The sequence below is a fragment of the Engraulis encrasicolus genome, chromosome 4, assembly GCF_034702125.1.
Source record: "Engraulis encrasicolus isolate BLACKSEA-1 chromosome 4, IST_EnEncr_1.0, whole genome shotgun sequence".
Lineage (NCBI taxonomy): Eukaryota > Metazoa > Chordata > Actinopteri > Clupeiformes > Engraulidae > Engraulis > Engraulis encrasicolus.
Genome location: NC_085860.1, coordinates 56107837 through 56132520, shown reverse-complemented (window position 1 = coordinate 56132520; position 24684 = coordinate 56107837). Strand labels below are relative to the sequence as shown.

Below are 24684 nucleotides of genomic sequence, written 5' to 3'. Positions count from 1 at the left end.
CAGAGGACGACACAGCCAGGGCACCGGCCAAGTGGAGAAGGGGTGGTGAAGGAGAAGAGAGGAGGTGGTGGTGGAGAAGAGAGGAGGAGGAAGAGGAAGTGGAGGAGGAGAGAAGAGGTGGAGGAGGAGGTGGAGTGGTGGTGGAAGAGGTGGAGGAGGAAGAGGAAGTGGAGGAGGAGAGAAGAGGAAGAGGAGGAGGAGGAAGAGGAAGTGGAGGAAGTGAGAAGAGGTGGTGGTGGAAGAGGTGGTGGTAGAGGAGGTGGAGGAGGAAGAGGAAGTGGAGACGGAAGAAGAAGAGGAGGAGGAGGAAGAAGAAGTGGAGGAGGAGGATGAGGAAGTGGAGGAGGAGGATGAGGAAGTGGAGGAGGAGGAAGAGGAAGTGGAGGAAGTGAGAAGTGGAGGAGGAGGAAGAGGAGGAGGAGGAAGAAGAAGTAGAGGAGGAGGTGCTCTTGCTCTCTGAAGACGGCACAGTCATGGCACGGGCCAAGTGACTGCCGTAGGAGAGCAGAGGGGAGATGGAGGAGAGGAGGGGGTCAAGTGGAGGAGGAGCAGGAGGAAAGGCAAAGGAGGTGATGTGGGTAAAGGGTCGTGTGGGGAGTAGTGGAGGAGTGGAGAGGAAGAAGTGGAGAGAGAGAGAGAGAGAGAGAGAGAAAGGAGGTCTGAGAGAGAAGAATGGTGGAGCACAAAGAAGTTGGAGGATGGAGGAGAGAAGCGGAGGTAGCTACGGAGAAGAGAAGGTGAGAGAAAAGGAGGTGGAAGTGGAGGAGGGGAGACAAGGTGAAAGAGGAGGAGAGGTGGAAGTGGAGGGGAGAAGAGGAGGTGGAGGAGAGGGAGAAACAAGGAGGTGGAATTGGAGCTGACTGTGATTCAGATAGGGCAGTGATTTTCAAACTGTGGGCCAGGGCCCACTGGTGGGCCCTGAGGGTATTCCAAGTGGGCCTTGAAATAATTTTCTAAAAATCAAAATAATATTTCTGAGTGTGTTGCTTGTTGACTATATATTTCAGTTTTATTCTTTATTGGGCCTGAGGTGGGCCCGCAACATTTGTGAAAATTTCAAGTGGTCCACAATTTGGAAAAGTTTGGGAACCCCTGAAGAGCAATGAGGGGCAGGAGGAGGAGGAGGAGGAGGAGGAGGAGGAGGAAACGAGTTGTAGAGGAGAGGGAGGAGGAGGAGGAGGAGGAGGAGGAGGAGATGAGTTGTAGAGGAGAGGGAGGAGGAGGAGGAGGAGGAGGAGGAGGAAACGAGTTGTAGAGGAGAGGGAGGAGGAGGAGGAGATGAAGAAGAGAAGGAGGAGGAGGAGGAGATGAGTTGTAGAGGAGAGGGAGGAGGAGGAGGAGAAGAGAAGGAGGAAGAGGAGGAGGAGATGAGTTGCAGAGGAGAGGGAGGAAGAAGAGAAGGGGGAGGAGGAGGAGATGAGTTGTAGAGGAGAGGGAGGAGGAGGAGGAGAAGAGAAGGAGGAAGAGGAGGAGATGAGTTGCAGAAGAGAGGGAGGAGGAGGAGGAGAGAGGAGGAGGAGGAGGAGGAAACGAGTTGTAGAGGAGAGGGAGGAGGAGGAGGAGATGAAGAAGAGAAGGAGGAGGAGGAGGAGAAGAAGAAGAGAGGTGGAGAAGAAAGATCGAGGTAAAGAGAAGAAGTGGAGAAAATAGATAGAGGAGGAGAGGAGGGGTTGCGGCAGTGATTCAGAGAGGGAAATGAGGGACAGAGGAGGAGGAAGAGGAGGAGGTGGAGGAGGAGGACGAGGACCATAGTGAAAAAGAGGAGGTGGAGAGGAGGGGTAGAGCAGGATTACAGTGAAGAGGAGGCGGTAAAGAAGGAGGAAAAGTACGGTGAAAAGGAGAGGAGGAGGAGGAAAAGAGGAGTAGATGAGGTGGGGGAAGAGGACAGGAGGCAGCAGAGATGGTGGAGGAGGAGGAGGAGGAGATGGAGGGAAAGGAGGAGTGGGAGTAGAGGAGGTTGTGATTTAGACAGGGAAATGAGGGACAGTGGTGCAGAGAGAGAGAGAGAGAGAGAGAGAGAGAGAGAGAGAGAGGAGAGAGACAGAGAGAGAAGAGAGAAAGGGAGAGAAGAGAGAGAGGGAGGGAGGGAAACAGTCAAGGCTCGGAAGGTGTGTGTGTGTGTGTTGTGAGTATGCACTTGTGAGTGTCTGTTTGCTTTTCTGCAGCAACAAAGCGGCTTGTAGCAGAAGCAATGTCATGTTGGAGGCCCAGCCAATTACACGGCTCACTGCCTGCCAGCCACACGGCCACAGAGAGATATGTACACAGCCACACAGATACACACCTACATACGTCGATACACACACATACACAGGTACATGGTGTTAAGAAATTCTCTGTATGTATTATTGAAAATATAAGCTTTCTGTTCTGTGAGCTCTTGCTGTGAGTTATGTGACATCTCTGTACCACGAGAAAACATCTCTGTCTAGGTTGTCCTGGATGGGTTACCACTTCGCTGAACTATGACCTTGGATGTTTAGGCTACGTGGAAGCTATACATCACAGAACGACGCCATTACGGAACAGAGGAGAGACAGACCATATCTGTCTCTCATATATAGTTCTACATATGCATGATAGGAAAGATGACGTTAGTATTTACTTGTTAGATCATGTCATGGACTGTGGGGCTGGGAAATGTTTAAATAGGCTTGCCTTTTGTATACACTTCAGGACTTGCTGGGTGGAATACTTCATGTCTCCACGCAGTAACTCCTCCGGCCGCTAAACAATAAAATCTGCTCACAGATTTTAAATGCTACCTCTGTTTCTGTGTGTGTTCTTTCAGGTCAATTTGATAAGGTAATACAGTGAAATTGTTAAGGTGATATAGTGAATTTATTCACACATGGATACACACATACAGTATAGCCAACATGTAGATACACACCTACGTAGATACACACACATACAGCGATACATGGATACCGTACACACACAAAAACATATACAGAATGACACGAACACAACTGCACACACACATACACAGATACACAAATACACAGTCACACAGGCACACAGATGCACAAATACAGTCACATAGGCACAAAAGTAAACAGACACAGAGCCACACAGATGCACACACACACACACACATCCACGTCCACACAGCAACATAGATACACAGACACAGAGCCAAACAGATACACACATACTGTACACAGATGCACATACTACACACATACCACACATCCACTCAGACACACAGACATACAGATACAGATACACAGCCACAGTCACACAACCACAGAGAGCTACGCAATCACACAGATCCTGAGAGATGCACAGCCACACATATATGCAGCCACAGAGAGATGCACAGCCACACATATACTGTATGCAGCCACAGAGAGATGCACAGCCACACATATACTGTATGCAGCCACAGAGAGATACAGAGCCACACAGAAACACACATACAGTACATACAGTTGATACACACACATACACAGATACACGGATACACACATAGGTATACATGTACAGATGCACATACTGCACACACACATACACATATGCACACACACACAGTACACAGAAACACACATACAGAGATACACAAATACACAGGCACACAGATACATATACAGAGCCGCTAAGATACACACATACACACTTACACAGATACACATATAGACATACACACATACTGTATACACATATATACACACATACACACCCACACAGCCACATACTGTAGACACAGACACACAGATACTACAGCCATATAGATATACACATACACAGGTACACAGATACACATATACACACATCCACACAGACACACAGATAGACAGCCACACAGATACAGACACAGGTCCACATGCCACACGGATACACAGTCACACAACCACAGAGAGTCAACACAGTCACACAGATGCAGATAGATACGCAGATAGACAGCTACACCACCCGACCCTACTCTCCAGCGACAGCATTATGACACAGGCACAGAGACTATACAGAGCCACAGATCCCTGATCCATTAGGGAGGAGGAGGAGGAGGAGGAGGACACAGGCACAGAGACTATACAGAGCCACAGATCCCTGTTCCATGAGGAAGAAGGAGGAGGAGGAGGAGGAGGAGGAGGAGGAGGACACAGGCACAGAGACTATACAGAGCCACAGAGCCCTGTTCCATGACAGGATTATGACACGGCCACTAGGGAAGAGGACACAGAAGGATGGGAGAGAGGGAGGAAGGGAGGAAGAAAGAAGAGAAGAAGACAAAGAGAAAGGAGGGAAGGAACGAGGTGTGGATGGAAGGAAGGAAGGAAGGATGAGTGAATCAATGGATGGATGAAAGAACGTTGGATGATGGATGGAGGGTTGGGTGAAAGAAAGAAAGAAAGAAAGAAAGAAAGAAAGAAAGAAAGAAAGAAAGAAAGAAAGAAAGAAAGAAAGAAAGAAAGAAAGAAAGAAGGAAAGAAGGAAAGAAAGAAAGAAAGAAATACAAAGGGAAGGACGGAAATAAAGAAATATTACATCGTTGAACAAGCAGGCCAATAAATCGTAGCAGGCCCAGATGAAATCCACTCCACCCCCCCCTCTCTCTTGCTCTCTCTGGCAAAGAGGGTGAAAGCTCGGAATAGTCCAAGCACTAATGCCAAGGACTAACACAGTGTGTGTGTGTGTGTGTGTGTGTGTGTGTGTGTGTGTGTGTGTGTGTGTGTGTGTGTGTGTGTGTGTGTGTGTGTGTGTGTCTGTGTGTGTGTGTGTGTGTGTGTGTGTGTGTGTGTGTGTGTGTATGTGTGTGTGTGTGTGTGTGTGTGTGTGTGTGTGTCCTGAGCACCCCACTTTGCCCGAGGTGCACCTCTGTTTCCTGCTACTCTCTTACATCGAATGCCTTAGGGGGTAGGGATGCACAGATACCACTTTTTTGAAAAGCGATACAAGTACGAGTACATTAATGTGTGCACTTGCCGATACCTTTTACCACCAAAATACAATAAAAATAAATGCATGGCCTTGTTTTGTTTCCACCTGTGATGTTTTTATTATCCATTTCCATGTAGATTTAAATGTTAGTAAATGTATCAGGTGGCACTTTTTTCCCATGCTGCTTTCAAGTCCACAGAACCTGACAAGATTTTGCATTGTTTTGTGTAATAGCAGTATCGTTCCTGGTATCGGCAAGTGCTTGACGAGTATGAGTACGAGTATAATGAGCAGTATCGGGTGCCGATGCATCCCTATTAGGGGGCCTCGTATTGCTACAAGGGAGGCCAAGGGGAAATGAAGGCAAGGCAAGAAGAGCAACCCTTTTGAAGAAACTGCAGCAATACAACAGTAATTCTACAGTTAGTGTCCCCCCCCACAGACGTTTTTTTCCTTGTAGTTTGCAGCATGTTTGCAATGTTTTTTGTGTCCTAAACAGTGAATTCACTTTCTAAAACGACAAAAACACTACAGTGCACTTTTTCCACAGCACAGTATTAGGCCTACCGTAGCCTCTTACTACATATAGGGTCGCCTACCGTAGCCTCTTACTACAGATAGGCTCGCCTACCGTAGCCTCTTACTACATATAGGGTCGCCGGCGGGCCAATTCAGTATTTGCTGAAAATACTCCACAACATCATAACTAGCCTCGCGCACCATCCTACGTACTTCCGCCAAGAGACTTGGCTCCGTTCTACGTCTCTCCCTATATCCCTTCTCCACTCCTCCCTATATCTTTCCTCCACCCCCCCTATACATGGGTCCTAATTGTTTGTTTTCTCCTGACTGTGTGAAACTAGCTGCGCACAACTAAACCTCTGATTGTTGGAAACCGCTGTCGGTCAAAGCAAATTGGTTCACATGGTTAGCTGCAAGTGTCTTGCCCCTCCTCACAACATTGTGTTTATATACAAAAAAAATCCATCTATAGCTCCTTCTCTCCTCCCTCCTTCTCTCCTCCCTCCTTCTCTCCACCACCCCTCCCTCCCTACATCTCCTTCCTTCCTCCCTCGCTCCTTCTCTCCTTCCGAAGCAGGATGCAGATGCCGAGCTCCAATCGATGTGCCAGCCGTATGCGGCATAAATCCTCCGAGGGCCTGTTGGCAATTTAGCAGGTTGATCTGTTAGGCCCTAATGGCCCAGCAAGGCAGCCCAATAAAGGCCACTGTTCCCTGCTTCCTAATGTCGTCTCGGGAGCTTTGCTTGTGCGTGTGTGTGGGTGGGAACAGTGCACTGCACTACACTATGTCCCTGTTCTGTTTCTCTGTGGAGGGGTTGCTACTCCGATTCGATACTGACAGGCTGTGTGTCGTCGCAGCAGAGCATGTACCCTTTGATAATAGTATCCCAATCAAAAAAACACGCACATCCAGTGACTGGTTTCGGGTGCAGGTTCAAAAACGTAAATCCATAAGCAATGAAGAAAAAACGCACACCGATGAACTCCCATTTAAGCCATTTTTAATCAGTCACACATTCAAAATGGCTTATATGGGAGTTCATCGGTGTGCGGTTTGTCTTCATTGCTTACCATTTCATAATAGACCTTGTTTACTAACCCCAACTCCGATGAAGTTGGGACATTTGGTAAACAGTGAATAAAATCAAAATGCTATCATTTCCAAAACATTCAATCTATTCATTAGATGGAGAATAGTGAAAAGACAACATATTAAGTGTTAAAACCGAGAAAAAATATTGTTTTGGGGGACATATGTACTCATTTCTAATTTGATAAATCCAACACGTCTCAAAAGAGTTGGGACGGGGACAATAAATGGCATCAAATGTCGAGGAAGACTAAAAACAAAACAAAAGACAACACTTAACAGTTAAATACATTAGCCGATGAGATGCTTTTATATAAAAAACAGTGTTAATTCCTATCTTGGACATGATTGCACCAGCTTAAATGGTGGGTGTATTCCTTGTCATGTTTTGCAATGTTTTCCTTTCTGTAGTGCTTACAGTGTGACAGGTCTTGACCAAAAACCCACCATTTTATCACCTGCTGGTCCTTATGATGGAGCCAAACTGTTAAAACATAGTAGAGAATGCAATTTGACCTTACTATGTGGCAGTAATCGAAGATCTCCCTTCAAAATAAAATGCATGAGTGGCTTTTCATGCTGTTTAAAACCCATTTATACCATTCAGCACTGTATTTAACTCTACAGATGAGTGAGAACATCTTGTCCAATGCACTACTGCACCCGCATGCCATCATGGAGGCTGACTTTTGAAGTTAGCACTAACACAAGTTGGATGGTCCATTTTCACTGTAGCACAGGATGTGCAATGCTCTATTATTGTCAAAAAGAATGGACTTCGACAACTTCTGCTGACTTCTGTAAGCAAAGCACAGTTTCCCATGTCTTCTGGGTCTATTTCAAGTGAGCTCAGGTGCTTAGGAGAATGTTACACCCCTGTATCATTTGCATGCATTAAGCATTCTTAATATGGTCAATTTTCAATAGCTCTAATTCCTGGAGTTCTAGAGTTAGACTACAGCCAATATATATTTCATGATGTCATGAACCTATACAATGATTTTATTAACAAAAATATGTCTTATATACACTCAATCGTGGTAAATCAAAGGGAATTCAAAAATGTATGTAATAACTATGGTAATTATTCCCTTTGCATCTTTAATTCTGAGTGACTCAGCCTCTCTGTGATGATCTTATACATGGACACCTATATTGTCCGTCAGTACAATTCATTTTGAAATGTTCTTCTTTGTTGTTTTATCTTATTTGGATGTTTACTAAATTTCACTGATCCCGTCCCAACTCTTTTGAGACGTGTTGGATTTATCAAATTAGAAATGAGTACATATGTCCCCCAAAACAATATTTTTTCTCGGTTTTAACACTTAATATGTTGTCTTTTCACTATTCTCAATCTAATGAATAGATTGAATGTTTTGAAAATGATAGCATTTTGATTTTATTCACTGTTTACCAAACGTCCCAACTTCATCGGAGTTGGGGTTTGTACTTTGGTGTGGGATCAGAAAGAGGTCAAGGATCTGTCTATCCAGGCAGTGGAAAGGAAGACCAATTCCATCCTCCTACTAAATCCTTCCCACCGACGCCATCTTGTTTTGAGCTGCTTCCTTAATCTGGCAGAAGGTTCAGAGTGTATTTGGCCAGGAAAGTAATATACAAGTAATATACAAGTAATATACAAGTAATATACAAGTAATATACAAGAACTCATTCACCCCCATAGTTATTCACACTCAGAACATCCATTTCTCAAATAACTCTCAAATCAGACACACACACACACACACACACACACACACACACACACACACACACACACACACACACACACACACACACACACACACACACACACACACACACACACAAGCCTTCAAAGAATTTTCTATATTTCTAAATGTTAGACAATAAAACGTTTTGAATCTTTGAATCTGATTACTTCACTTGACTGTTCCTAATGTCTCTGAAGCCCAGAGCTTTTCTTATGCGTGTGAAGACTGCACAGCAGCAGGCTACCCCCAGGGGAAGATTAACACACTAGATACGGTTGCAGAGTAGGGGCCCACCTGCCAGGGGCCCCCCGATTGCAACTGCCCTAAGTGAGGGAGCCTGAGCTGGGGAGCCAATCAGAAAGGCGTAAGGGGTGGAAACATGGAGGTAGTATAGAGCTTGAAAGTGACGTCACTTCCCCCGATTTCATGGGACCTCAACGGCGTTTTTAGCCGAAAATCGTAGCATGTAATCCAATGGAGATATTAAAATGATATTTCGACCCCCTTCGAGTTGTGCCACGAGCTCCACATATGTTGTTTCCGATATTTTTGTTTAATTTTTCGTACGAACCCCTAAACTTTTTAGAAAGCTGTGTTTCTTCACATTTTTCATGCAGACGGCCTCGGAACAAAACATTGATACTTCTGCATGAATAATCTTTAAACAGCATATTTGTAGCCCAGCGCATGTAATGGCTGAGATCGGAAGATATTTACTCGCTACCATGTTGTTAGATGGTCAGCTTAGGTCCTGTGAAATGCAGAATTAAGGGGCGGGACTTTCGAGCTCTATAAGAACTGGAGAGAGTGAATAAGTCCCGCCTCCAGTCATTTCAATGGGAAATGCTAGGCTAGTGAATTCAGCCAAAATTGAACGAATTTTTCAGCTTCAAAGATGGAGTCGTTTCCGCCGACAGTTTACTCCAATTACGTGCCACGTTAATGACTGACTTACGATCGACCAGACAGATATATGGAAGACGGGCATTGGATGCATGGAGGTGCCCAACCACACACCTGTACAGGTATGTGTGCCCAACACTAAACTCGCGCACCCACCAATCGCATCCACCCTCTTTGAGCAAAGTGACGTCGGAAATGAGCAAATTTGTGAGAATTGCGACGAGGAAGTGCCTTGCTATCGGCGAAGCTAATCAGCCAAATCCTGCCCCCCTGGGCGGAAAGGCTCGACCAACGGAGGCTTGCAGTTTGTTTGAATAGATACAATCGACACGATTGGCTATGGGTATATGCCAAATGAAACATGACTGCAGGTGAAACCGTATGCAGGGCCGGATTAACATTGCCCGGGGCCCCGAGGCTACAGGTTGTTGTGGGGCCCCCTGCATGGCAAATTTTCTAGGAAAATGACATAGACAATGTCATAATTACAAGCTAGGAATTGAGGGCAACTTGTCAACCAACTGTACTGAACACAATAGATACATTTTTCAATGTTGTATTGGGTCAAAATTCTGCATTTGTTTCACTTCAGTCAATCAGGGGCCCCCTGGCGGGTGGGGGGCCCTAGGCTGCAGCCATATCTAGCCTGTGATGGGGCCCCCTGGCAGGTGGGGGCCCTAGGCTGCAGCCATATTTAGCCTGTGATGGGGCCCCCTGGCAGGTGGGGGCCCCTAGGCTGCAGCCATATCTAGCCTGTGGTGGGGCCCCTGGCAGGTGGGGGCCCTAGGCTGCAGCCAAATCTAGCCTGTGGTGGCCCCTGGTAGGTGGGGGCCCTAGGCTGCAGCCATATCTAGCCTGTGGTGGGGCCCCCTGGCAGGTGGGGGCCCCTAGGCTGCAGCCATATCATATAATCCGGCCCTGACCGTATGCCCTCACCACCACGGCTCTGACGCACTGTAGGGAGGGGTGGGGTGACAGACACGTCTCGCCCTATTAACATTGCCCGGGGCCCCGAGGCTACAGGTTGTTGTGGGGCCCCACTGTAGGGAGGGGTGGGGTAACAGACACGTCTCGCCGTTGCACGTTGCATGCCACCCAACGTGAACCGGACACAGGAGTGTGGCAGGTGGTGTAAGGTCCGCACGGTAGGTGAGGAGTCTGGCACGAGGCCGAAGGAAGGACACACTCAGATCAGCAAATCAGGTGTCTGATATATAACCTCGGCCTCACCTTAGGAAGGACACTCAGGGCAAATGAGGTGTCAGATAGTATAGTCTCACCTAATCTCACCGCGCCTCAGGTCTTCCTGTGTGGAGTGGACCTGGTCGTGAACCTCCGCAACTCCAGTATGCGAGCAGAGGCGATGTTAGGGTAAATTGGGGGCCCCAAGCGAAAATTCAAAAGAATGAAAATTCACAACAAATCACCACTACTGTGGTTTAAAGGGACACTCCACCCATTTGCATTAGGCTTTCCATTTCTAGACACCCAGTCATACTTTTGAATGGTCGTGCAACACTCTCTCAATTCCCCCTGAGACAGGAGAAATCCGTATTCACCTCTTAACACTTCCTCCTACAATGATGTAAAAAATCGTCATTTTGCATCATTGTAGGAGGAAGTGTAAGAGAGGTGGATTTCTGTTGAGGCTACAAGCCTTTTCCCACCCTTTCAACCCCGCCCATAGGGGGTTGGACCTAATGCGCTAACAGACTTATCACTGATCAGTATGCCAGTGCTTTTGAAATCACTGGCATTGAGGCTCCAATAAGTCACTGGCAGAGCTGCCTGGGTGTGGCCTGTGGAACTTGAGCATTGCAATGCATTATGGGGATTGTTGTCACAAATCCACAAGCACTAAAAAGTCATTTTCTGCCTTTTCTCGGGCCAAGAAGGCACCAAATTAGAAATGTATGCTACTATTCTACTACATATATGACCCACTTTCAATACATATTCATGTCTCCACCGGTGGAATGCCCCGTTAAGATCTTAGCTGTTATTCACCACCCCAAGCAGCTGCCTGCCTAGTCTTGTGGCAAGATGCAACTCTGTATGCGAGGTGGCGGAGCTACGAGGAGAGCTAAATGGAGAGCCAGGTTAAAACCTCAGGCAATATCATGTAGTTTTGAGGTGTCAGGAGCAGTGATGGTCTTTGGAGGTTCGGGTGCCAGGAGGTGTCCACTCAGAGCTCGCGCATATCTGCGGGCCGCAGGTACTGTCTGCGCTCTCAGTTGGAGCCCCGTACTCCTGAGCCCGAGAATCGTGTAAACCGTAGCCACTCTCAAGCTCGGGAGTACTTCAGCACCATGGCTGGCGACCTTGCCCAAATGCGCTACTTCGCATTTACTGTAAGCTCCTTGAGTGCAGCTGTTGCGCGACTCTGTGAAGCACTTTTATGATCGATTCGCCGCGCGGACACGATCACGAGAAACTCGTTCTGCAGCTAGAACGAATATGTATGCATACATAGGCTACTGAATTAATTTCAGATAGCGCACTGAACTGCACATTGGAGACTGGTCAAACGCAATTTCAAACTTCTGTGCTAACCCTGTTACATAGATTTTTGACAATAAAGTACACTTGACTTGACTTGACTTGACTTGACCTGTGTCCTCAGGCCCGTAGGCAGGGGGGGTTCGAGGGGTTCATTTGAACCTCCCCTCCCATCCCCCACCCCCACTCGAACCCCCCAACTACGTTGCATCCCACTTTGACTGGAAGGCCATTTCATAGACAATAACTGTCAGATAGCAGTAACTGAGCCAACACTGGGACGACACTATGTGGGGAGATAGCTCATTTGAAGCAATTCATGTCCATTTATGTTAAAAGCGGGGAGCAGCAGACAAAAAATTAAGGACAGCAACAACAGACTTGCGACAAACTTATAATGAATAAAGTATGTCTAAATTAAAATATTTTAGTGTGCTCGTGTAGTATTTGGGAAACATTGGAGCAGAGAGCCAAATAAAAGGGGGGGGGGGATCCCCCCACCACAATGCTGGCTACGGGCCTGGTCCTGTTGGATGATCTCTTGGGATGCAGTGCTAGACCACCCTGCCAAAACAAACAAAACAATTGCCACTGCTAGTGCTCCTTTAGTTTAGCGTTTGTCAACGGGGGCGGTACAGCCCCCCAGGCGGCGTTGGGGAGCTCTAGGAGGGGGCGTTGAGAAGGATATAACTGAGAGGGGGCGGTGCTTAGTTGCCATTGGGGGGCATTAGTCCATTTAATTTTTTTTTTAAACAAAGGAGGTGTTGTCAGGCTTAAGGGCCGTACACACACGTCGCTGCTAGTTACTCGCTCAGCGAATGAAGTCAATACAATGTCAATGTGTTTCAGCGAGACTAGCAGGCGAGTAGGCGAGTACTGTACAAGCGATGCGATGTGGGCGGATCCCGAGTTGAAAATATTTCATCTTCGAGCGAGGCGAGTAAGCGAGTAACCAATTGGAATGCAGAGTTCGGTACTTCTCGCCTGTTCATTGGCAGTTAAAGCCGCGGGAACTTTCAGCGAACGTTCCATGAAAGAGTGGCGAGTAGGCGAGCAAGCGAAAAGCTAGCTTTGTGTGTGTACGCCGCTTTATGATGGGGTCAAGGGGGCGTTGGGAGGCTTGTGATGAGGCCAAGGGGGCGTTTGTTCAAAAAAGGTTGAGAACCACTGCTCTAGTTGACAAGGCTAACATTTTACCCTTATTCAGGCACATTGAAGCACCTTTATATTCCTGATTCAGCGAGGATAACAGATACGGCCGATGAGGACATCAAGTACTCCAGAAAATGAACCCATGTAGCAAGAACAAGCTTTTAATGGCTACTTCCATTTTCTCCCACAATATATGGGGGACCATCATGTAATTGGCTTTTTTTAATAATAGAGTCACCTGATTGGGTCACTCTGCACAGTGCACACACACACGCACAGGCACATGTACACACACACACACAAACATACACAGACATACACACACACACACACACACACACACACACACACACACACACACACACACACACACACACACACACACACACACACACACACACACACACACACACACACACACACACACACACACAGACTCTTTCTCACACACACACACACAGACACACACACACACACACACACACACACACACACACACACACACACACACACACACACACACACACACACACACACACACACACACACACACACACACACACACACTGCCAAGAAGGCAGGCAGGCAGGCAGGCTGGTTGGCTGTTAATTGTGGGCCGAACGAGTCGTGGCCGCGTCAGTGCAGATGAAGACAAGTGGAATTGAACTGAACTGAATTGCTCAGGGGAGAGAATCGAGCAGAGGGAGGCAGAAAGTCCTGTGTGATATACGAGCCCTGGACATGTGGCTAATAGAAGGCACTGAGGTGGGAGATGGAGAGAGAGAGAGGGGAGGAGGGGGGGGCAGAGAGAAAAAGAGAGACAGAGAGAGAGCAGGAGAGAGAGAAAGAGAGAGAGATGGAGAGAGAAAGAGAGAGCGGGAGACAGAGAGAGAGAGAGAGTGAAGAGAGAGAAGAGAAGAGAGAACGGGAGAAAGAGAGAGATAGAGAGAGAGGGACTTGAGTGATATAAGAAAGCCAGGCTGGTTTGGCTCCCTACCACACGCTAGGCTAGTCTACCGAACAGAACAGCGCAAATACAAAGCCAATATATTCCCTATTTGCTACTGCACAATGCACAGTATAGATAGTGAAAGTGTGTGTGTGTGTGTGTGTGTGTGTGTGTGTGTGTGTGTGTGTGTGTGTGTGTGTGTGTGTGTGTGTGTGTGTGTGTGTGTGTGTGTGTGTGTGTGTGTGTGTGTGTGTGTGTGTGTGTGTGTGTGTGTGTGTATGAGGGGCATTACTCACCGAAGTATTTCCTTTCGTGTGAAGAATGTACAATCCTGTAACAAAAAAAAACAGATCTTAGTTATTTTGAATGATCGCTGATGCATCTGTGACAGCCTACTCACAATAAATGAAGAGCGTTGATGACTTAAAACACCAGCTTTTGACTTTTGACTTTTATTATTGGAAATGACTGCTCAGATGTCCTTTCATCTCTGTGTGAATTCTCACCATCCAAATGTTTTTAGAACATAGCAAAGAGAGATATCCTCCACGCTTCTGCACTTCACAATCTGGTGCGTCTCAGGAAAGGACTTGGTAAATGCAGGGGAAGAAAGGAATCACCGGAGCATCTTCAGATGTGGAAAATAACTTAGTTTTATTGGGCAAGCGCCAAGACTAACGTTTCGACGTTCACACGTCTTCTTGAACGTTAGTCTAGTTAGATGCTCCGGTGATTCCTTTCTTCCCCTGTTTTTAGAACATACTTTGTAAAACTAGACTATATGAAATGCATTTTCAAATGCAATGCAATGCCCAATGCAAAAATGTAAATTTCCCAAAATGTACCAAAATGGAAACAAGTCATTTTGCAACGAAGCTGATCAAATTCACACTCATTATGTGTGTGCCCCTGATGTATACACTCCTTCCATATACACATGCAGTATTTATATGTGGTCAAGAAAACAAAGAAAAGAAGATGCCACACCCTCTGCTCCATGTTTTTATTAAAGTCAGACGTTTGAAGAACGCCAGACGGTGGAGCAGACATGGAGCAGTGTGCCTCGTCTTCTTTCTTTTCTTTGGTATTTGAATGCAGAATTGGCCAGCACCTCAAAAAAACTACATTGGTGCGCGATACCTTCTCTTTTTTTCGATATATGAGGTCAAGAAAACAACAAAGGTAGCCAACAGTTTCGCCAGCCAACAGTTTAATTCTCACTGATGCCCAATGCACAAAAACACGTCTATACATCAGACAGGGTTTTATGATTTATCGATATGAGTCTATAACACCCAGCAAGACAACAGTGCAGTCGTTCAGAGCTGCTCCATCCTAGTATTGAGAAACACCGCCATTAATATTACTTATTGATCCTTGACCAGGCATTTCACTACACAAACACTATTGTACTTTCTGCTCTAGTAGTCAACAGTGCAAAAAAAAAATTAAGGACTTTTTTTGTTTCTGAACTCAGCAAGAACAAAGGCCTAAAGAGTACATCGCCTGTAGCAGCCTTTACTGCCAATAATGACACAAAGCTGCACCCAGCCCCAATGGCACCTTTAACAATAATGCTACACGGTGCTGCAAGCCAGAGACAATGGTGGATTAAGGGGGCGAGCTTTTTAGCACACTGAGGCACTGAACAGCCAGATGAGTGTCCTCTCAGCCAGTGTTGCCAGATTGGGGCGTTTTCCCACCAACTGGGGCTGCTGAGGATGGCCTTCTGCGGGTAAAAAAATGTCAAAAATGAGCATTGGGCAGGATTTTCTGTAGATTTATGGTCACAGAAATCAATACAATTTGGTTCAAATTGAGCAGGATTTTGTGCCTCCAGAGGGTTTTGAGTGTGTGTTTGGGCTGGAAATGATCGGACACATCTGGCAACCCTGCCCTCAGCCCGTCTGGGACAGTTGTTGCTTTTGTGCACTCTGTTACCTCATCCGCAGGACTCAGGTTACGCCGAGGTGAGGTTAGCTCTTTGTGTGTGTGTGTGTGTGTGTGTGTGTGTGTGTGTGTGTGTGTGTGTGTGTGTGTGTGTGTGTGTGTGTGTGTCTGCAGGGCTGTCCACCATCACCCACCACACACACAGGCAGTGTCACCTGATCAGGAATGGACAGAGGATAGTAGGGTGAATAACAGGTGTGTGTGTGTGTGTGTGTGTGTGTGTGTGTGTGTGTGTGTGTGTGTGTGTGTGTGTGTGTGTGTGTGTGTGTGTGTGTGTGTGTGTGTGTGTGTGTGTGTGTGTGTGTGTGTGTGTGTGTGTGTGTGTGTGTGTGTGTGTGTCAGACATGAATCCGCATCTATGGCGTCTTAGCCAAAGACACTCACCTGTCCTAGGTTGCCAGTACTGTCCTAGAACGCTCACAGGCACTAACTCATTTTTTCAAATTTACAGAGTTTAGACTGGCAATTGAGCTTTGTAATATCATCTTTGTCTTGCCAGTAAATGTCATGCTTCTTAAAGGGGCTCTAGGTAGGATTAAAAGTTTAATTAATCACTGCCCTGAGTCAGCCAATGCTTATGTGAGTCATTAGTAACGATGAACAATGACTCTCGCGACCACTTCCACGGTCCACTGTCAAAAAACCCCAAATGCAACTTTTGACAGAGCAACCCAAACGAGTGTCGTGGGAAACACTTCTAATACGAAAAAAACACTTTACATAACATATTCAGCTTTGTATCAACTGCTGGCATTTCGTGATGAAAAACATTCTCACAGCAAGTTTATTTATACAGCATTTTTTTATGACTCTGTAGCCTAGATTTTGAAACAAACATGTCACGGGCACCGCATAAACGACGTCATCCCACATTGTGCCCCTATTTAACGGATAAAACCATTTGTATGGTAGTGGTGAAGGTGTCAATCTCAGGCGGTCTCCATAGGCTACTAGCAGCATGACAGTGCCCAATCCAGAGGCTGAGTCAAGCCTAGATGACGGGCCCAAGCTGGAAGCAGAGAGGGTAGCTCTCTGTGTGAAGCCATTGCCGGGAGCATATCTGTTCCTCCCACGGCCCAATGGTCCCACAGCCCAATGGTCCCACATCACTAAAACTTATTTTATTCTATTTTTTAGACCTAAGTCAGTGAACACCAACAACATCTGGACAATACCTCTAAACCACAATATAATAACTTCTAACCGTGCTCTACCCATTCTAGTGGAGTTGGACTTACCAAAACCTTTTCCCTGACCAAAACCACTGTGGAATCATGCCTGAACCTAAGTCAGTGAACGCCAACAATATAATATAACAAGATAAGCCTTCTTGCCTCTGTGGGAGCAATTGGCCAAAATATCAATTTAGAAAAGTAGTTTATTTATTTACACTTTTACACATATCACACAAATATCACACAAAGTGGACAGCGCTTGTCCACTAGACAAAGGAAAAACAACAATAACAAAAAACAAACAAACAAAACAAAAACACACAATTAATTCCTAACAGCATGGTCTGACAACAGTCACTGTGTCTCAATCCACGCACTTGTGCACTTAAGGCACTATGTTTCAGTGCACAGGGCGCTCACGCTGAAAATTTCGGTTGAGTCAGTGCACTGAAACGCCCGGATGATCCCCCAAGAATTGTGAAAAACGCAGTGCTTGAACATTGGACACTGCACGCACTAAACAGGAGCCATGTTGACAGTGAAACGGAAGAAACGCCAGCGTTCAATTCAGTAGAAGAGTGTGGCCAACAGTCTGCTACTGTAACTCTGTAGGTAATGTTGCTGAGACACCAACCTTTTCATGCCAAGCCAAGTATTGTATGCCTGATAGTTGCCCTTTGGGGTGAAGGAAATGTAAATACAAGCTTGAGACGCTATGCAATGTAAACAGTAACCAACCGATATTTTGGCGAGCTAATGCTATGCTCAGCCACCACTTCCAGTGAAGGCACAGTGCTTAGTGCTCAAACTTTTCCACGACATGCACTGAAAACCTCAGTGCACTGTGAGCACTATGTCCCAACTGTCAGTGCACTGACACAAGTGCATGGAATGAGACACAGGGAGTCTCATCTCAAGTAAGCCATTTCTGACTACCGTTGACCAGGTGGCAATTTTTGACGACGAGGGCATACCTGCCACGTCACATGTTGACGACGAGGGCATACCTGCCACGTCACATGTTGACGACGAGGGCATACCTGCCACGTCACATGTTGACGACGAGGGCATACCTGCCACGTCACATGTTGACGACGAGGGCATACCTGCCACGTCACATGTTGACGACGAGGGCATACCTGCCACGTCACATGTTGACGACGAGGGCATACCTGCCACGTCACATGTTGACGACGAGGGCATACCTGCCACGTCACATGTTGACGACGAGGGCATACCTGCCACGTCACATGTTGACGACGAGGGCATACCTGCCACGTCACATGTTGACGACGAGGGCATACCTGCCACGTCACATGTTGACGACGAGGGCATACCTGCCACGTCACATGTTGACGACGAGGGCATACCTGCCACGTCACATGTTGACGACGAGGGCATACCTGCCACGTCACATGTTGACGACGAGGGCATACCTGCCACGTCACATGTTGACGACGAGGGCATACCTGCCACGTCACATGTTGACGACGAGGGCATACCTGCCACGTCACATGTTGACGACGAGGGCATACCTGCCACGTCACATGTTGACGACGAGGGCATACCTGCCACGTCACATGTTGACGACGAGGGCATACCTGCCACGTCACATGTTGACGACGAGGGCATACCTGCCACGTCACATGTTGACGACGAGGGCATACCTGCCACGTCACATGTTGACGACGAGGGCATACCTGCCACGTCACATGTTGACGACGAGGGCATACCTGCCACGTCACATGTTGACGACGAGGGCATACCTGCCACGTCACATGTTGACGTCGAGGGCATACCTGCCACGTCACATGTTGACGAGGTGGCCTAAACCTAGACCTTTCCCTGACCCTAACCGTCAGTGAAGTTATACTGCCAACAAGGGAACATCCTCTGATACCCCACACACACCACGGAATGTAACTCGGAGACCCCAACAAGGTATGTGCATCAGCTGTGTTTATGTGCACCAGAGGATAGTTCCCAAACCAAAATGACCAAGTACAGCCCGCTATGTTGATATCTGTCATTTGCACTCAATGTGAATGTACAGTACACTGAAAGTAATTGGGGAAAAACGTCAGTAAAATAATGAACTCTGGACGAAATCTTTCGATGGTGATGGCAGACCGCAGCTACTATACGTAATCAAGCTATGGCCAGTGCTGATAGATTCGGGCAATGTTTGAGTCACCAGGAAAACACTGCTTACACACTTATTAAAGTCTCGGGACTACCTATGCAATTTCTCGTAGGAAAGTTGTGGTTTATGTGTGCCCACGGCTGTTTATTAGGTGTTGTGAATGTGTAATTTGAAATATACGTAGTAGCCCATAGCTAATCGTGTCAATTGTATCTATTCAAACAAACTGCAAGCTTCCATTTGTCAAGCCTATCCACCTCTCCCTGCTTTCTGATTGGTTCCCTCGTTCAGGCTCCCTTGCTTAGAACCCCTTAGCGCAGCGCTATGGCTCTCTGTAATGTCATAGCAATGTTGTTATGATGTCGTTAAGCATTTTCAGCAAGTGAATAGGGTCGCTGGCGACCCCATCTGCAGCAAGAGGCTACGGAAGCTGCCATACCAGGATGTCTCTCAGATCATGGGTGTGTTACAATATGCGGCATTGCCTCCTCCACTTGTGCTTGTTTCCTCGTACCAGGAAGTAATATGTCATGATGGCATCACTGACAACAGCATTATATTTCAATATCTTGCAAAAGCTCAATTTTAAACTCTTTTTCTCATTTGCAACTGGGATGGTGAATGAAAAACAGTCCCTCAAAAGTTGTTGTGGCTAGGGTGACAGTTGGGAAACTTTATCGTTTTCTCCACGGAGGAGGGGCCAGGAGGCGGGGCGAGGAAACAAGCACAAGTGGAGGAGGCAAGGCCGCATATTGTAACGCACTCCGGAACAATTGTGCAGTGCAAAGCAGCATAGGATTTCCCATGTCCTTGCTGCAGCTCCGGAGGGGGACACATTTCAGAGTTACTACGTACATGTGATGGGGAAGCGACTCTCCTAAAGTAGTGCAGGTGATGCGCGCACATCCAGTAAAACAGGTGCTGGATCAAACAAACGTGCGTAAAGGAAGAAAGGAAATCCGCACACTGTTACTGCTCACGGATTTATTGAACACAACGTTTCGACCGCAGGCGGTCTTCGTCAGGTGTATCGCCTATGGTCGAAACGTTGTGTTCAATAAATCGGTGAGCAGTAATAGTGAAGCGACTCCTCTCCTCCACAGAGTATGGATTCATGCCCCTGGGCTCCAGCAGCGGGCTGAAGTGAAGGCAGACATATGATCGCAGTCTGCCGGCCTTCCCTGGGGCCTTTGTGCTCTCTCTCCCTCTCCTCTCCATATGATCGCAGTCTGCCGGCCTTCCCTGGGGCCTTTGTGCTCTCTCTCCCTCTCCTCTCCATAGGCAGCGGCTGGTGTCAGCGTGACGTCCCCCTGGCCTGGCAGCTTTACTGGCCCTGAGATTTAGGCCTTCTTTATGATGTTTACCTTCTGCCCCGCCGCCGCGGCTAGCACTGCTGCTGCTGTTACTGCTACTACCAGGGTCAGGGAGCGAGCCGGCCGGCCGGCACACCAGCTCAGGCAAGACAAGGCAAGGGATGGATGGAGAGACAAATGTGCATGCAATTGCACACAGTCGCACACACACACAGATGCACAAATACGCACACAGAATTAGACACACACACAGAATTAGACGCACACACACACACACACACACACACACACACACACACACACACACACACACACACACACACACACATACCACTCCATAAATGGCCACCGCACTGCCGGCCTGGGGCCCTTCCTCCAGATTTACGAGCATTAGCCTTTGAATATTGTTAATTGCTCATTAATTTGAAATACTGGGACATATTTCTGTGTGATGTGAGCCAGGGCCACTCTCCGGAGAGTTATGGCGGCGCTGAGATGCGCCTGCACAACCGTTAAATATGCACAGGCCAGACCTGAACGCACACGTCTAATGATATGTGTGCAAACATGCACGGCACTGCACTGCACTGCACGCGGGTTATCTATGCCGAAAAGCAATTTACATACAGCATGCTGCGATGCGATGCATTTCAGCAGTGTCTTTGTTTTATGCAAGGCGAGCGGCATTGCATGGTCGAGGCACACACACACACACGCACAACACACACACACACACGCACACAACACACACACGTCTTGTGGAAAGGGACGGTGATAGAGCTTCTTACTGTAAGCAACACTATGTTTGTTTCCAAAATCATCTCATCAACTTATAAAATGCTGAATACCTTGTCTGAATTTTCAACTTTGATGTTTTTAACATTGATGTTTTTTCCCATTTGTTAAGCAATTTGAGTTGCATGCCTTGTATGATACAGTGCTATACAAATACAATTATTATTATTATTATAAAATCATTATTATTCTGAATGATCAAGAATCTTTTGAAAGGATAGAGGAATTGTTTTTGTGTACCCTTGTCATATGTCATTCCCATCAATCAAGCACATGTTTTGCACTGACCAGGTCTGTTTTCTGCATTAACAATATGTGAACTTGAGACAGCAGTCACAGTGCCAACCATCCTCAGTGACAGCAAAAGCTTTGATAAGCTAAGTCACACTAGAGCAGCAGTTCTCAACCTTTTTTGAACTCTCCCAACTCCCCCTTGACCTCATCGTAAGCCTGCCAACGCTCGCCGTACTATTAAAAAATAAAAAAAGACTAATGCCCCCCAAAGGCAACTAAGCACCGCCCCCTTTCAGGTGTATCCTTCTCAACGCCCCCCTAGGGCCCCTAGGACTACAGAACCCCCATTGAGAAAGAGTAGACTACAGCAGTGTTTCTCAACCTTTTTTTAGGCGAGGCACCCTTTCAATTCATGAAAAATTTCAAGGCACCCCAAACCAACAAGCCGTAACATGGCATCGCATCCGATACCACACCAGCTTAGAAAAGTAACAAATTTGGAGACGTCACACGTCCTGCGTTCGAAGTTGCAGCTGACTGGGGCGACCTATATTTACTTTATTGTGCGTAAATGGCAGATGAAAGATTCTACTGAGTAGCATTAACTTATCAATTTAGACAAATATGTATTATATTACATAATTTATTAATCAGCCACGTTTCCGCGGCACCCCTGAGGGGGGCCCGCGGCACCCCCGTTGAGAAACAGTAGACTAGAGAACCTTAGGCCACACACTCCTGTAGAGAGCCAATGGAGTGTGGACATCTGGCCTGGCACTTACACAATCTGGCATCAATGTTTCTTATTTCAGGATCCTCTTTTTCCACTTCACACTAGCCTTCACAAAAAAGGTCTTCAAGCATTCAAAGCATCAAAAGAACTCCTTAAAAAGTAACGGGACACTGATATGTTTACAACTTGCGTGGCATTTTGGGCTTGTGTACTAGGGCCACTACACAACCTAATCAGCAGCCTAAATATAGAGGCAGACAGGAACAGGTACAACTCACTGCACTGAGGGAGATGGCATGCAGCAGCCAAATGGTTGAGCTCCACTGAAGCAGGACTGACAATGGGCCTGGCCTGTTGTTGATTACAGGGCTGCATTCATAACAGGGCTGCATGGCTTCTGTTCTGGCAAATCAGAGATAAAACTGCCAGACAAAAAAACACAAGAGCTTGCTCTGTACTTTTTGATCTAGGTTGATCAGCTTCATCTTTTACCATGTGTTGGACATTGTTGTCAGTGTTGTACACTGCGCCTGGTGTCTTTGTTTATTATCTAAAAATGCCTTGTTACCCTTCTTCTTATTATATGCTACATCCTTTACCATGGGCTGGACAATGCTGTCAATGTTGCAACTGCACACTACGCCTTTATGTCTTTGTTTACTTTTTGTCACTTTTTAATGCATTTTTTTGATACGTCATCTTTACTTTGTGTTGGACAATGATGTCAGTGTTGCAACTGTATAATGTACCTTACCCTGATCTTGCTTAAAGGTAGGGTTGGAGATCTTTGAAAAACGGTTCCTGTGAGCTATATTTTTGAAAATACACAGCCCGCCTCTCCCTTCAGCCCTCCCCTCAAAGCCACGCCTTCAAAACACATGAACGCGCATGCAGTCTGTCAAGTGTTCGGATTATACCGGGAACCCACGAGAGCTCACGAGGCGGGGGGGCGGGCTAGAAGCCACGACAAAGCGACTAGCCAAGCTAACTTCCAGCCATGGCACTGTCTCCGGCTACGGTAAGAATGTTCAACATCACAATAAACGCACAGGCCGTCATGGTTGCCATTTCAAGAAATATTGATGACAGTAGATGTATACTAGATTAGTTATTGAACTTGACTTGATACGTGTTACTTAGATATCTCATTCTAACTTCCTAACACTGATGACAGATGCTATACTGTCATCCCTAGACAGTAGTTCTAGCCAGTAGCTACAGTACTGACACATGGATTTATTTTGACAGATGTGTACCGCAGTATACATTTTACTATTGTACCCGACAACACAGTCCGTAGTGTTTTAGGCTATGACTTCATATTTCACTTGGGTTGTCGCACGCGCAGACACAGGGACAGAGGGAGTAAAGAAAAACAACCGAACTGATCAACGCTAATGAAATTGTTTTGGCTGACGATATTTTCATATGCTTTAGACCTTCCACGACCACGAGAGCTCCAGCTCTGACTTTCCTGGCCCATCACAATCATAACGACCTAACAGCCCAGTAGGACCGATGGCCAGAGATGGAGGAGGAGGAAGATAGACGCAGCAGAGGTCGGGGGTATTGATTAGGGAGACTCCAACAGAATTGACGCCCTGCTAACTGTAAGGATGTACATTCATCCCTCAATAACATTGTCCTGCTGTATTCCTCCAGATGTGTAAGTATTGTAATGGATGTTATCACAACGGATGTACTCTATATCGCAACACGAGTAGGCTACACGAGTACACCTGTTGTGATAACCATTACAATATTTCTACTCCTATGAGTAGTAGTGTGATATACTGATATTACATGGTTGTAGGTACACAACACCAGTGGTAGTTCAAGTACATCCATAAAAGCCCATCTACTTCATACATTTGTGTAACCCCTGGCACAACACCAGTGTGTATTGACTGAAAACGTTGTATGCATATAATTGGCACATCTTTATTTATATACACAATAATGATTGCTTATGTCCATATTGGTCTTATTGTCAATAGAGTTATTTAGTCCCCATCATCAAATAGAAAATGCACTACATAAAATGTATTTATTGCTTTGCAGGCCTTGATTCAATCATTGAATTTGAAGCAATCCCATCGGTTACTGCAGCGTGCCCTGACCCGTGACCCCAGTTTGATGTTCGACCTGGCACATGACATCTGGTCCTCAGTCACAGCCCAGTAGCACAACCAACCTGGCGCCTCTGCGCAATCTGTAAGGAGATGCCCATGAACATTGAAAGGAAATGCTGTGGTGTTCTCAGTTTTGATAAGACTTTGGGCTGATGTAGGACCAGGTGAGAGAAACGGTCTCTTCAGGCATGCAGCCTACAGACAGTATGGGACACTTGAACAGGGCTGACTTTGTAATACACAGTACAATACCCAGGATTAGCCAGGGTTACCCTGCTCCACTAGAGCAATATAAAAGGTTTATACAGAGTACGGTATAAAACACACAAACCGGCAGTGTGCAGACTTTTATTATTTTTCATTATCTGTAGGAGCATTCATCTGTACATCTCACCTTTTTGGTTTGGAACCACGTTTGTCTTGTTACCATTGTTTTTTTCATACATAGAAAATAAATGCAACCTGTCAAATGTTCT

The 24684-nt window shown here is 46.5% G+C and overlaps 1 protein-coding gene and 1 long non-coding RNA gene across 2 annotated transcripts in view; one reads left to right on the top strand and one right to left on the bottom strand.

Annotated features, from left to right (window-relative positions):
• Positions 1 to 3941, bottom strand: part of cib2 (calcium and integrin binding family member 2) — a 42046-nt gene extending 38105 nt beyond the window's left edge. The window contains exons 1-3 of the mRNA XM_063197906.1: positions 3926 to 3941; positions 3592 to 3598; positions 2955 to 2972 (exon numbers count right to left, since the gene is read on the bottom strand). Coding sequence (XP_063053976.1) covers positions 2955 to 2972; positions 3592 to 3598; positions 3926 to 3941 — 41 coding nt within the window. The remainder of the gene's footprint in view (positions 1 to 2954; positions 2973 to 3591; positions 3599 to 3925) is intronic.
• An 18919-nt stretch (positions 3942 to 22860) lies between these two features.
• Positions 22861 to 24682, top strand: LOC134447993 (uncharacterized). The gene is made up of 3 exons (XR_010034650.1): positions 22861 to 23094; positions 23514 to 23686; positions 24138 to 24682. It is a non-coding gene; the product is annotated as an uncharacterized LOC134447993 (long non-coding RNA).
• The last annotated feature ends 2 nt before the right edge of the window (positions 24683 to 24684 follow it).